This window comes from Pteropus alecto, unplaced genomic scaffold (assembly GCF_000325575.1).
Source record: "Pteropus alecto unplaced genomic scaffold, ASM32557v1 scaffold400, whole genome shotgun sequence".
NCBI classification, from domain to species: domain Eukaryota; kingdom Metazoa; phylum Chordata; class Mammalia; order Chiroptera; family Pteropodidae; genus Pteropus; species Pteropus alecto.
Window position 1 is genome coordinate 506923 of NW_006430045.1, and position 12609 is coordinate 519531.

Consider the following 12609-nt stretch of genomic DNA (forward strand, 5'->3'; position numbering starts at 1 on the left):
GGCACCGAAGCACACAGACACCAACAAGATTGAGGAATTTCTGGAGGCAGTGTTGTGCCCTCCCAGGTATTTGGGCACTTGGAAAGGGGAGGGGGAGCTGGGAGGCTCTGAGAAAGAGGTTGAAAAAATGAAAAACAGATGGTGATGGGGCTGGGACAGGGGATCTGAGACTCCTCCCAGGAGGATATCTTATTTTGTTTCTCCCATTGGCTTTTAGGTACCCCAAACTGGCAGCTCTGAACCCTGAATCCAACACAGCTGGGCTGGACGTATTTGCCAAATTTTCTGCCTACATCAAGAATTCAAACCCAGCACTCAACGATAGTGAGTCTTGTGGGTCAGAGGCCTGGATCCTAGGAGGAATGGAGACGATCCAGGGATTAGGAGGCATTGGGGGCACCTGAAAAATTCAGATATCAGGGAGATGGAGCAGATGTTAGCAAGCCTTCAACCTCCCCACCACTGCCTTGTTTTTGCTTAACTCTCATATTTCCTTGTATTCTCATTGGCCGTGACTTTTAAGTATCTTTCATTTTTTCCTTAACCTCTCTTGTCCTGCTGGGGACATTCGTGTTAGCTATCATTATTTTGGACTAGCCTCACCATTAGTATTCACCCCTTCACCCCTACCTTGTCCCCTGGACTTCTTGGACTATGTTGATTTTCTGATCTTGGCAATTAATTCTCTTTTGCACAGATCTGGAGAAGGGGCTCCTGAAAGCTCTGAAAGTTTTAGACAATTACTTGACATCCCCACTCCCAGAAGAAGTGGATGAAACCAGTGCTGAGGATGAGGGCATCTCTCAGAGGAAGTTTCTGGATGGCAATGAGCTCACTCTGGCTGACTGCAACCTGTTGCCAAAGCTTCACATAGTACAGGTGGGTGGTCATTGTGAGAGGAGAGGATGGCCTATGAGATGGCTTCCCATGACAACCGCTCTAAAGTGGTTTCTTTCTTAGGGTGTTTTCTATAGGTTGCTACCAATAGCTGATACCACCCTATTCCTTCTCATTTCTGGCAAAACCACTGCTTGAAAAAATTACATTCCATGATATAAGCCGTGGGTGTAAGCGGGCTGTCTGAGAGTAATACATCCCGATATTACTCTGAAGAATGCTCTTCCTGTCTCTATCACTGCCAAACCCCCAGATCAGACAATAGGCTTTTCCTAAAATCAAAGCTTTAACTCTATAGCTTCAGTCTCCAATTCCTCTTGTAGAAGATGAAAACTGTTGGTTCCCATATTTTTGTCATAACCTTAAATCTATAGTTTTAGTTTGTGAAACATGGGCCAATGTTAGTCTACCACAGAACTATGTATTGAACTAGGCACTGAAAAAGTTGTATGATGGTTAATCCTTGCCCCAAAGGATTTGAAATCTAGCCAATTGAAAGATAGAGACCAAAGTCGCTGTGGAAATTCAAGAGAAAAATTTTATGGTTTGTGAATTATATCAATAAAATCAAGAGGAGAAAAGTAGCACCATGGAATGTGATGGTCTGAAAAGAGGCTGGTTTAAGTATCAGTAAATGAAGAGTGAAGACATTACAAAACTGTGAGGAATTAAGTGTAGATTGGTGAAGATGGTTCATATGGGAGATAAGAATCAAAGGAAGAAAGAGACTCTTGAATGCCTAAAGGAGATGGCTGGATTTTATCTGGTAGCCTTGGGATAAGAGAAGGACCACAGTTTGGCTTCCCTGAGGCTAATATGTTGGTCCTTATCCTGTCTAGGTGGTATGTAAGAAGTACCGGGGATTCTCCATCCCTGAGGTGTTCCGTGGAGTGCATCGGTACTTGCGCAATGCATATGCCCGGGAAGAGTTCGCCTCCACCTGTCCAGACGATGAGGAGATCGAGCTGGCCTATGAGCAAGTGGCCAAGGCCCTGAAATAAGCCCCTCCTGAGCCTCTCTTGCCCCCCTCCGTTTTTTCCCCCCCGCAAAGGTGGTTTCTACTTGGCCACCCAATGGACACTCCAAAATGCCCAGTGGGGGAATGAATTCTGGAGCACTTGTGCAGGACTGGCTGGGGAACGAGGGGAAGGAATGAGGGATCTGGGTGAGAATTTTATTATGGGGTGGGGTGGGATGGGTGGGACAATGTATTTCAGTAATAAAATACAGAATGAAAAATCTAGTACGTTTTCTCACAAAGGGTGCTAGAAATGTGGATAACACGGAATGAAGGGTGTGTCAGTGACCTTGAGCTCAGAGCAGAAGCTAGGAATTTAGAAGAGGGGTGCCTGCGGCGATATTGCCGGGTTTTTTTTTTTTTCTCCTTTACCGCCAGTCCATCATCGTGCTGTCTTGTACTCCATGTCGCATTTGCAGCCCAGCTTTCAGGGGTGGACAGATCTGGGTGGGCCCGAGCAGCGCTCGCGGGGCGGGGCCGAGTTCAGAACTGAGCACAGTCCCTCAGGAATGGGCGCGGCAAAGCAGGACAGAATGGGCGTGGCCTTGAGGAGTCCCGCCCTGTCCCGCTTAGACAATGCCCGGGAGCCGCCAGACCGTCGCGCCCCCGCCCCACCGTAGTATTTGAGCTCATCTGCGCAGGGACCCCTCAAAGCCAGAGCTCCAATCTCCGAGGCTTGAAGACTAGGACTATCTTCATCAACTCTGTCCTCGGTGGGGGGAGGGATCCAGCCGACATTCAGAGCGGCAGGAGTGGGGGTAGCAGCTGGAGGTGAGTCCGGGGTGGGAGGTGTCAACTGGACCGTGTCGGGGCCGGAGTCTGGGCGTGTTGGGCCCGTGCCTTCACAAGACAAGAGTGCAGGGGGGCCGACATTTGGGTGCGGAGCTGAGTGGGGTGGACTTTGGAGAAGATAGACCGGGAGAGCGGGGAACTGGGTCCTGGAGTGGCACCCGCTTCCTGAAACCACGCCTCTCTGTTTCCCCGCCCCTCGGATTTTGTTTTAGACTTCTCCCAGTCCTCTGGGACTCGGTCTGGTTTATACTGGGTCGGGCTAGGGCCAGACTGACCCGCCGAGGTGGAGAGGATGTTTTAACTCCTAAGGCCTTATTTCCTCCTCCTTTGCCCCTCTCCCTTTGTCATTCGGACATCCAAGACTTCAATCTCCCAGGCCCTCTCTCCCCAGTTGTCTCCTGTCCCATAACCTCTGTAGGTTCCCTGCCACACTTAGGGTTCCTACGGCAGCGAGCCGCTGAGGGTTAAAGGGGCGGGGCCGCTGCATTTTTGGGGAGTGAGCGCATCCTAGCGGCTGCCAAGAGGGGTGCCGGGCAGGAACCTCACGAAGCCCCTGAGCAAGGGGCAACAGGTGTTTTGCAGATTAGAAGGTCCCGATCTTGCTCCTCGGACTCCCTTAAAGAAGCAGACCCGCAAGGGTGCGGGTGCAGTGGGGTGGGCAGGAGAGGAAGGTCTGGAGCGGGTGGGGAAGAGTGGGAGGGGCGTCTAAAGATGGCAGGAGAAAGACCCCGGCGTTCTTAATCACCCCCCTACGCCTTTCTTTGCATGTCTCTTTCTCTGTCACTCCCCCATTCTGTCTCTTCTCCCAGACAGGTGAAATAAAAAGAAACTAAGAAGTCAGCGCGACTGGAGGGGTCGTCCGTGTGGATGGGATGGGGACAACGGGGGAGGGGCTGGGCCGCTGCTCCCATGCCCTGATCCGGGGGGTCCCGGAGAGCCTGGCGTCGGGAGAGGGTGCAGGGGCTGGCCTTCCGGCTCTGGACCTGGCCAAAGCTCAGAGGGAGCACGGGGTGCTGGGGGGTAAACTGAGGCAGCGATTGGGGCTGCAGCTGCTAGAACTGCCTCCTGAAGAGTCATTGCCGCTGGGACCGCTGCTCGGTGACACCGCTGTGATCCAAGGCGACACAGCCCTAATCACGCGGCCCTGGAGCCCCGCTCGCAGGCCGGAGGTGAGCGCCAAGGTGGGGTGGGGGTAGGAAGAAGGGAGGTGCTGGACCTTCCTTCTTTAGGGAAGAATTGGGGGTGGGAATGTCTCAGCCTCGGCCCTCTTCTCTTGCCCTAAGGTGGATGGAGTCCGCAAAGCCCTCCAGGACCTGGGGCTCCGAATTGTGGAGATGGAGGATGAGAACGCAACGCTGGATGGCACCGATGTTCTCTTCACTGGTGAGGCTGAGGTGCTGATACCCTTGGGGCTTGGCACAGGGAAGCAGAGTTTGAGAGACTGGGCCGTCTCTGGCTTGTTTCTAACTCATTCCCTCTTGCCCTCAAACCTCTGCGGCCCCAGGCCGGGAGTTTTTCGTAGGCCTCTCCAAGTGGACTAATCACCGAGGAGCTGAGATAGTGGCAGACACTTTCCGAGTGAGGAGTGGGACAAGCCTTGGTTGGTGGGGGGCAGCGGGGGTTGGAAGGGCCTGGGGAGGGGGGCACTGAGGAGGGAGAGGTTGAACGCAGCCTGTGTCACCTCTCCCGCGTTCTTGAGTACTTTCCCTTGTACCTCCTAGGACTTTGCAGTCTCCACAGTGCCTGTCGGGAGCCCTTCCCATCTGCGAGGCCTCTGCGGCATGGGGGGACCCCGGACTGTAGTGGCAGGTAGCAGTGAGGCTGCTCAAAAGGCTGTCAGGGTAAGGAGGGTTGGGCTGGGGTGGGGCAGGTTGGGGCACTGCCCACCACACAGCCAGGGAGGCAGGGAGCTGTGAGGCTCAGAATTAGTTCCAGCTCCTGCTCTCACCTAGAAGTTCATCTTCTGTGAAAATAGGAGCAAAAACCAATAGTATAGGGGAACAGGGAGATGGGAGACTGGGGAACAGGGTCGATTAACATTGTCTTCCAAAAATCCCAAAGGTGGCATCTAAGCAGTGATTTGAAGAATGGATAGGTCAGACAGGTGGGGGCAGGAGAAGGGGAGAAGAGTTACAGGTAGAAAGAACTGCATATGTGAGTCCAAGGTGGAAATTAGCATAGGTAATTAAAGTGATTAAAACAGCGCCTGACACATAGTAAGCCCTATATGCTTGCTGTCATTATTTTTCTACCATTGTAACTGTCTCTATCCCTTAGCATTGATAGGGTAACCAAGCTCAGTTGTGGAGCAGCTCTGAGACTTGAATACTTCCTTCTTCCTCTACTCCAGGCAATGGCGGTGTTGACGGACCATCCCTATGCTTCCCTGACCCTCCCAGATGATGCAGCTGCTGATTGTCTCTTTCTGCGTCCGGGGTTGCCTGGTGTGCCCCCTTTCCTCCTACACCGTGGAGGCGGAGACCTGCCTAACAGCCAGGAGGTGAGGAAAGGGAGGCGTTCCACCACAACCACCAACCAGAGGAAGGAGTCTCAGACCTTCCTAGTGGAAGGAAGGAAGGGTACCTTCTCTACAATTTGGGGTGGGACCACTCTGAGCTGGCTGCAATGGTCTCACACTCATCTCCCCACTCTGTGTCCTCCCTGCAGGCACTGCAGAAGCTCTCTGACGTCACCCTGGTACCTGTGTCCTGTTCAGAACTGGAGAAGGCCGGTGCTGGGCTCAGTTCCCTCTGCCTGGTGCTCAGCACACGCCACCACAGCTGAAGGCCTAGCCTTAGAGTCCTAGTGGGCTAGGGTAGGACAGCATAGGGAGTAGAAAGGGAAGGAGGGTTAGACAGAGGATGATGAATAGTAGCGGGAAGAGGGCACTCCAAGATAGGGGGAGGGCATAGTGTGGGGAAAAAGGATAGAGATCACTGGGTGAGTCCTCTCTCTCAGAACTAATAAAATAGAACTGACCTTTTAGACTAGGCTGTGGCTGGTGTCTTACTGGGGTAGTGGGAAAGTTTGGGTATAGTGCTGGGAAGGAGGCCTCTTTTATTCGTCAAACCCTCGTTAGGCACTTACTGACTCATTGCCCAGACCTGTCATAGGTGTTTGGGCATGAGATTGACAGGATAGAATTTCTATTGTGGGGAGTATGTACAGGGCAGAGAAGAGAGAGTATGGGTGGATCACTTGTTGAATTTATCTAAATGTCAGATGATTCAGAGACTGGTAGATTACCAGCCCAGCCCTAGTTGACAGAGAGGAAAAAATGCTTTCAGGGTTATTTTCATTCACTCATTTACTGAGGCTTAGTGGTAATCTGAAAATGGTCAGTCTTCTGCTATCAAGGAACTCACAATACATGAAAATTTCTTACAAATTGAAATACAGGTTGTGATGGAACAAGTCACAGGAGGCCATTACTATAAGAGAAATAAAGGGACTCCCAGGCCTCCAAAATATACGCAGTGGGGCAAAGAGGGTCAGGAATGGCTTCCCAGAAGGCTACACTTTGAACTGAGCCCTAAGGATAAATAACAGTTATCCAGACAGGTAGTGGGGAGGAGAAAAAAGGGCAATCCATGAAGAAAGAATTGCACTGGACAAAGGAATGCAGCATTTGGAGCCTGGGAGGAATTTCTCTAAGGTTGGCATGTTGTGTGCATGTGGTGTGAAAGCAATAAGCCTGAGGTGTAGATAGGCAGAGTGCTATAGCACCTTGTACCCAATGCTAAGGCCCATGAGCCCATTAGGACATCACTGGCAACCTCATGGGAGGAGAGTGAACAAAGTAGGAGAGATGAGTGTAGGCCTCTGGATCAAAGTAGGAGAGATGAGTGTAGGCCTCTGACTGTAGAGCTGAAAGTTAAGGAAAGAAATACTGCAGTACTGAAATACAGGCTGGCTTCAGGGAGGAGGGCAAGGGCAGGAGGATGAGGTGGGGCTTTGGGGAATCCAGGCAAGAAATGAGGAGTACAGTCATGTGACAGCGCTGTGCATGAAGAAGGGTATGGATTTGACAGTGATTAAAATAGAATGGCAGGACTTGGTTCATTGTGTGGGAGAGAAAGGAAGGAGATCTGCATGGCTCCCAGTTTCTGGCTTGGACGACTGGGTTGATCAAGAGAGAATGCAGAGGAGAATTAAGTGAGTGGCTTGGGAGATGACAATGGGTTGCGTTTTGGATATGCAGTGCTCAAAATGCCTAGGGCAGGGATGTCTGAGGGACAGTTTGGGAATCCTATATCTGAGATCTGAGTTGTAGAGAGTTCTGGGTGTCATTTGCTGAGGCGAGGGATAAGGACTGGATGTGAATGACAGCTTCCCAGAAGAGAGACAAAACTAGAAAGGTGGGGAATACTGTGGGGTAGGGAGAAAGGAAGAGGAATCCAGAAGGAAGACACCAGCATTAAATAAAAACAGTTTAAAGAAAGGAGTAATCAAAAACCAAGCCAAATGAATGCTAAAAAATGTCTACTGAGTATAGCCATTAGGACATCACTGGGAGGAGAGTGAACAAAGTAGGAGAGATGAGTGTAGGCCTCTGACTGTAGAGGGATGGAGAGAGATGGGACAAGTATCTACAAGTGGTTAATGTCTTAAGATGGGGAGACAGGGCTTGATGAGGTTTAGAGAGGATACCAGTGATGAAAGAGACATGGAGATTATAGGAGAGATATGGTAACTGAAAGAACGAGATCAGTGGCAGGGATAGCCTGGAACCCAGGTTTCCTTACTCCCAGTCTACTCATTTCTATCCCATGGTGCCTTCCTTTTCCAGAGGAGAAGCTGAGGGTGTAGGGGGAGTGATGCGGGGGGCATTTATGGAGAGCTGGGAGTCCACAGCTTGTGAGGTTTGGAGTAAGGGCTTTCCTTCAAACTACAACCGCATAGATGGTGGAAGCATCAGCAGGGACCACTGGGGACAACCGGCCAGGCCTTCTGAGGGCCCTACAATCCAGGTCTGCGTAGAGCAGGCTCTGAAAGGTAGGAAGGAAGGCAAGAGGGTCTCAGAAGTGTGAATCCCTTGGCGATACAGGCCTCTGTCTCTCTTGGTCCACTTTCTCAGGGATTCTGGCCAGTACCCTTCCTATCCTCAAGTCCTTACCTGCTCCTGGTCTAGGTCACCGGCAATTTTAGGCTCCTCTTCCGTTACTGGCCTCTGGGGCTCAGCTTTCACAAGTGGAGCTGAAGGATTGAAAGAAGGTGACCAACGGTCTGCTCCCAGCGAGGGCTCAGACTCAGAAATCGAGGGGTGGGAAATATGCGGGAAGGGGAAGGAAAATGGAATGGAGTTAGTCTCACCAAATCTGGGGAGTGGTTGAAGTGGGTGCGGGGACGAGCGCCTGTAAGGGATGTATAATAGTCTTAGAGAGCCACCAGTATTGTCTCGCTTGTTCTCCGCTCCAAGCCGCGCCAACCGCAATCCTGCAACTTGCAGGCTCTGACCCGCAAAACAACATAGGTTCCACCTCCACAGATAGTTCCTCCCACGCTCAGATCCTGCTCCCCTCTAGCTTCGCTTCCTGAGCCAGAGCTCCACCCACTAGCCTGTGGCCTCGCCCCCAAGTTCTGACCTTCCCAAACCACACCCTAGAGCTCCACATCCAGCTTTTGCTTATGAAAGTTCTGGTTCTGCCCTGTCTCTGGCCATTAAACCAGGCTCCGCCCCTCGTGCTCACCTGCGTTGCCACCAGACCACGCTCAACACTCCGAGTCCCAGCACAAACCCAGCTCCCAGCAGAGGGATCAGGAACTGGGGATACACGGACCCTGGGAGAACGATGGGAAGGGGTGGGAGATGCCGAGATCAGGGGTGCAAGGACGGACAGCTACCTCTCCCTCTCAGGAACCTCCAGCCAAGGCCCCCCCTCTCTGCCAGAGGATGTGTGTCCGAGTTAAGTCTCCCTGTGACCGAAGGCTTAGACCTACCCTGGCTAGGCTCTGGGGCCTTACAATCGGCCCCATCTCCCAGCACGTGAATCACTGTCCGGCTTTCGTCCTCCTGGCGGCCCCTGCAGATAAAGGTGCCCGAGTCCCCCGCGCTCAGAAGAAGCTCTAGCCGCCGTATACCAGGGTCCAGGGCGCGTAGGCGGCCAGCAAAAAGCTGGACAGGAGACACAGTGGGGGTCGCCCTCGAAGAGGCCCACAGGATCGGTCGGCGTCCTTTAGATAGGCCCTTGCAGGCTGGGAAGCTAGGTGCCCAGGCCCACCGGATCGGATACAAGACCCCTACGCAGGAGAGATTCACCCGGTCCCCAGGGCGGCCCTCCAAGGAAACTAGGGGAGGCCGGGGTCGGTGGTTAGGGCAAATCCACAGGGCGAGGCAACTCCCCTCCCTCCCGTCTCCTCCCTCTCCCCTCTCCTCTGCTCTCCCACCGTCCTTAATCTTTCCACACATCCCACCACCCAGTCGCCTCCTCCCTCAGTCATTCCTCGTCCATCTCGACTTTCCCAGGAATGGCTTACGCCCGGAGTCCGCCTGGGCCCTCGACAGCAGCAGTGGCAGCAGCTGCAGAAACAGGCGCATGGTTGGGATGTGGTGGGGAGAGGAGGCGAATGAGTCAGCGGAGAAGACCGGAGGGAAATGGGGTTGGGAGGAGAGGGAGTTCTGGGGGAAACGGGTCTGGGGGCTCGGATAAGAGTGGGGCGGGGCCACCAGCTTGCCCGGATCCCTTTGGGAATCCTCGCAGGCAAGCTCACAGACTTCAGTGCTCACTTAAGATTTGTGCTCGGGATGTTTACACAAGCATTTTTGCAAACTTTAACTCCTGTAGGGGAGCAATGGTCAGAGCGTTATTAATTCTGGATCTTGAGTTCAAACCCTGACTTTGCCAGCTACTAGCTGTGTGATGTGGGCAAATGGCTTAATTTCCCTGGGCCCCGTTGGCTCATCTGTAAAAGTATCTATGTGGTACCTATCATGAGAACTAAACACACACACACACATAAAACGCCTAGAACAACTGCTGACACATAGGAACATGAAATACTTGCCATTATCATTACTATTTCTATTCTTATTTAACATCTGCCTCACCCCTATGTGCCCACGCTGTCCATCCCAGCTGTGGTGCCTCACCCAAACAGGCAGGTTTTGATTTGGAAGGCACTTTGGAGCTGGTGCACATGCCCCACACCCAGGACTTCATTGGCTCTCCCTGAACTGGAGCAACAGAGATAAGACCAAACCCAAGTGGAGCAGGCCAAGATCCTGAGAACCTTTTGGGGGCCTGAGGCAACCCCTCCTTATCAAGCAGCCCCAGCCAGTGCCTCTGCTGTTGTGACATCACAGAAGCCCTTGGTGACATCACAAACCCTACTTCCCTTATCCTGTGGCTGAGCAGGGGTTGGGAAGACCAAGTGGGGCTGAATGGAAATTAATTTGGCTTCTTCCATCCAAAATTTCTGCTCACATGTCCTTACCAGTTCCCCCCAGGGACTGAAATTTGGCAGTTATCTTGGGCCACACCCCATTGCCCATTCTCCAGGAACCAGCAGATGTTACTACCGCGCCACTGTAACATCATAGGGGCTTTTGGTGATGCTCCTTCAGGGGACTGAGCAGGCAGGGTTGTCAGCTGGGGGCGAAGAGAGGTGTCGTGGCCTGAAACCAAGAACCAAAATGGTTCACCTATGCTCCCCCTCTTTCCCATTCCCACTCCTCCACCCAGTCCTGTTTAGCCCCTCCCCACTCCTCCACTTTCCGTCGATCAGCTGTGCATAAATGGGGAAGGAGGAGCTACCAGAGAGGCAAGGAAGGGAGGGACTGTTAGGATTATAAATTCTCAAAAGGCCACTCAACTCCTGGAGCTGGATCCCCGAAAATCTACTCTGTCAGCTGCTGCAGTTGCTACCATTCTCAGGACCCTCATCATGAAAGGCCGCCTGCTGTTCGCCTTGTCTTCTCTGTTCTGCTGGGTCTCAGGTGAGCACCTGGGGCCCCATGGACCTGGTTGACTTGGTCAGGACTTTTACACCCTACCCCATCTGCTGCCTTACACTCCCCACTACTCAGGATCCCAAGCACCCCTGGCTCCAAATAGCTCAGCCTTGCTATATACTTTCAGAACCAGGCCTCCTGTGATGGGGTGCTTGCTCCATTTCTCAAGGACCCACATCTCCATCCTTCAGAATGCTCCCCACCTCCAAGACCTACTCTTCTATCCAGCCAGGGCTCCAAGTCCCCTGTTCCCCATGACAAAGTGCCTCCTTCTTGGAAACCCTGGTATCCAATTTCCCTGCCAACCCCACTCCAATACAAAACTCTCCAGGATCCAGCTTACCTGCTTTCTCCTTCTGTCCACCAGCATCAGCAGGGTGTCCTCCCAGAAACCTAAGCATCCAGGCTGGAGCTTCTTTTGCACCGCACCTTCCCCATCCACTCCAGCAGGGACTTGCAGCTCAGTCCCTCAAGCAGTGTTTTTTTCCTAGTTCTCCCCGCTCTCCTCTGAGGCACATACCCCTAGGGACACAGCTTTCTGGAGGGTGCCAGTGACCTCTTAGAACCTCCTGGGAAACCAGGGAGATTTCCCTGGCCTTCTAGGGAGAGAATTCCAGGGCTGCTCACCCTGTGAGGTGGCTTTCACTGAGGTAGTCGCCAGTCTCCTCCATCCATCCTTGGACTAAATCTCTCCTTCACCAAACCTTGCATGTCCAAACCTTGAATTAGTTGAGTCAGGAACTTTGGGGGTGCCATCACCTTCTATACCCCCCCTGTCCATTTTGGTAAGGTGCTCAGGTGGAATCTGATAATCTGCCTCCCAGATAGTATTCCTTTCTGTCAGAGAGCTCCTGGGGTGAGAGGTGAGAATTCCATTCAGGTCTGGTTCCTCTTCCTACACTCTTGGTGGGCCCAGGAGGTGAAGAGTAAATTGCTAAAGCTGGCCACAAGTGGCTTTCTTGCCAGCCTCAAGTTCCAAGCCATTTCTGCTAGTGTTGCAAACTCCATGATTTTTATTATTATTATTTCTTCCCATTTCAAGACTCTGTGACCTTTTCTGAATTCCTTCATCTTCTCCTCCATCTCCTCTGTTCCTACCCCATGGAATTCTCACTTTCCACTTATTCCCAGCACCATGTTTTTGTTGGTAGCTCTGCTCCTCCTGACTCATCCTCAGATGGACTGGAGTGAATAAAGGTATTTAGGGTGTGTGTCATTCACAGAGCAACAACTCCACCCTCACCCACTTCCACTCTTTCTCTATCACTCACCTGCTCTGTCCCTGCCAAACCAAACAGGTCAGAACGCCTGCTTCACTGGCTCTTCTCCACCCTATCCCCTGGCTTGGCTCATCCCCAGGTGAGTCAGACACCTCATCACCTCAGCCTGACTTGTGTCTTCCAGCTGATATTCGCTGTCACTCCTGCTACAAGGTCCCTGTTCTGGGCTGTGTGGACCGGCAGTCCTGTCTCCTGGAACGAGGACAAAAATGCCTGACAACAAATGTGTACCTCGGTAATATCCCCTTCTTTAGTGGGGAGAGGAGGCCCTAGGAGCCATAGGAGACTCTATGGCTGGGGCTGATACTCATTTGGGGCTAAAGCTGAGATGGAACAGAAAAATGACAGCAATGATAACATTTGGCCAAGGATTATTATGTGCCAGGTCCCTTTATGTCTTTACATAAATTGTTTCAATTAATGTTCATGACAACTCTGTGATGTGGGTGCTATTATTACACTGAGGAAACAGCCTCAGAAAGAGACAGTAATGGGGACAGGACCTCATAGCCAGCAAGTAATAGGACCAGGATTGGGGTGAAGGGGCAGGGTATGGAAGTGCATGCAGGAGGAAGATTAGGCTGAGAAGAAATAAAGGAAAGGAAAGCCAAGGCAGAGTTGGGAAGGAAGGAAGCCTGGATGGGTGCATGGGGTGGGGAGGTGGACACAGG

General features: G+C 52.2%; 4 protein-coding genes across 4 annotated transcripts in view; 3 read left to right on the top strand and 1 right to left on the bottom strand.

Moving 5' to 3' along the window:
- Positions 1-2136, top strand: part of CLIC1 (chloride intracellular channel 1) — a 4901-nt gene extending 2765 nt beyond the window's left edge. The window contains 5 exon segments of the mRNA XM_006904643.3: positions 1-8; positions 10-66; positions 218-324; positions 698-879; positions 1737-2136. The exon segment at positions 1-8 is cut by the window's left edge and continues 79 nt beyond it. Coding sequence (XP_006904705.1) covers positions 1-8; positions 10-66; positions 218-324; positions 698-879; positions 1737-1898 — 516 coding nt within the window. The 3' untranslated portion in view covers positions 1899-2136.
- A 314-nt stretch (positions 2137-2450) lies between these two features.
- On the top strand, positions 2451-5697 carry DDAH2 (dimethylarginine dimethylaminohydrolase 2). The gene is made up of 7 exons (XM_006904644.3): positions 2451-2686; positions 3517-3876; positions 3991-4090; positions 4212-4285; positions 4429-4548; positions 5058-5207; positions 5375-5697. Exons 2-7 carry the CDS (start codon positions 3580-3582, stop codon positions 5489-5491), a joined length of 858 nt encoding a protein of 285 aa, XP_006904706.1. The 5' UTR covers positions 2451-2686; positions 3517-3579; the 3' UTR covers positions 5492-5697.
- Positions 5698-6589: 892 nt separating this feature from the next.
- MPIG6B (megakaryocyte and platelet inhibitory receptor G6b) lies at positions 6590-9245 on the bottom strand. The gene is made up of 6 exons (XM_006904645.3): positions 9185-9245; positions 8648-8995; positions 8398-8488; positions 8021-8061; positions 7824-7903; positions 6590-7695 (listed from the first exon to the last, which is right to left on the bottom strand). Exons 1-6 carry the CDS (start codon positions 9243-9245, stop codon positions 7591-7593), a joined length of 726 nt encoding a protein of 241 aa, XP_006904707.1. The 3' UTR covers positions 6590-7590.
- A 1237-nt stretch (positions 9246-10482) lies between these two features.
- The window catches only part of LY6G6C (lymphocyte antigen 6 family member G6C), a 2427-nt gene continuing 300 nt past the window's right edge, over positions 10483-12609 (top strand). The window contains exons 1-2 of the mRNA XM_006904648.2: positions 10483-10643; positions 12063-12173. Coding sequence (XP_006904710.1) covers positions 10592-10643; positions 12063-12173 — 163 coding nt within the window. The 5' untranslated portion in view covers positions 10483-10591. The remainder of the gene's footprint in view (positions 10644-12062; positions 12174-12609) is intronic.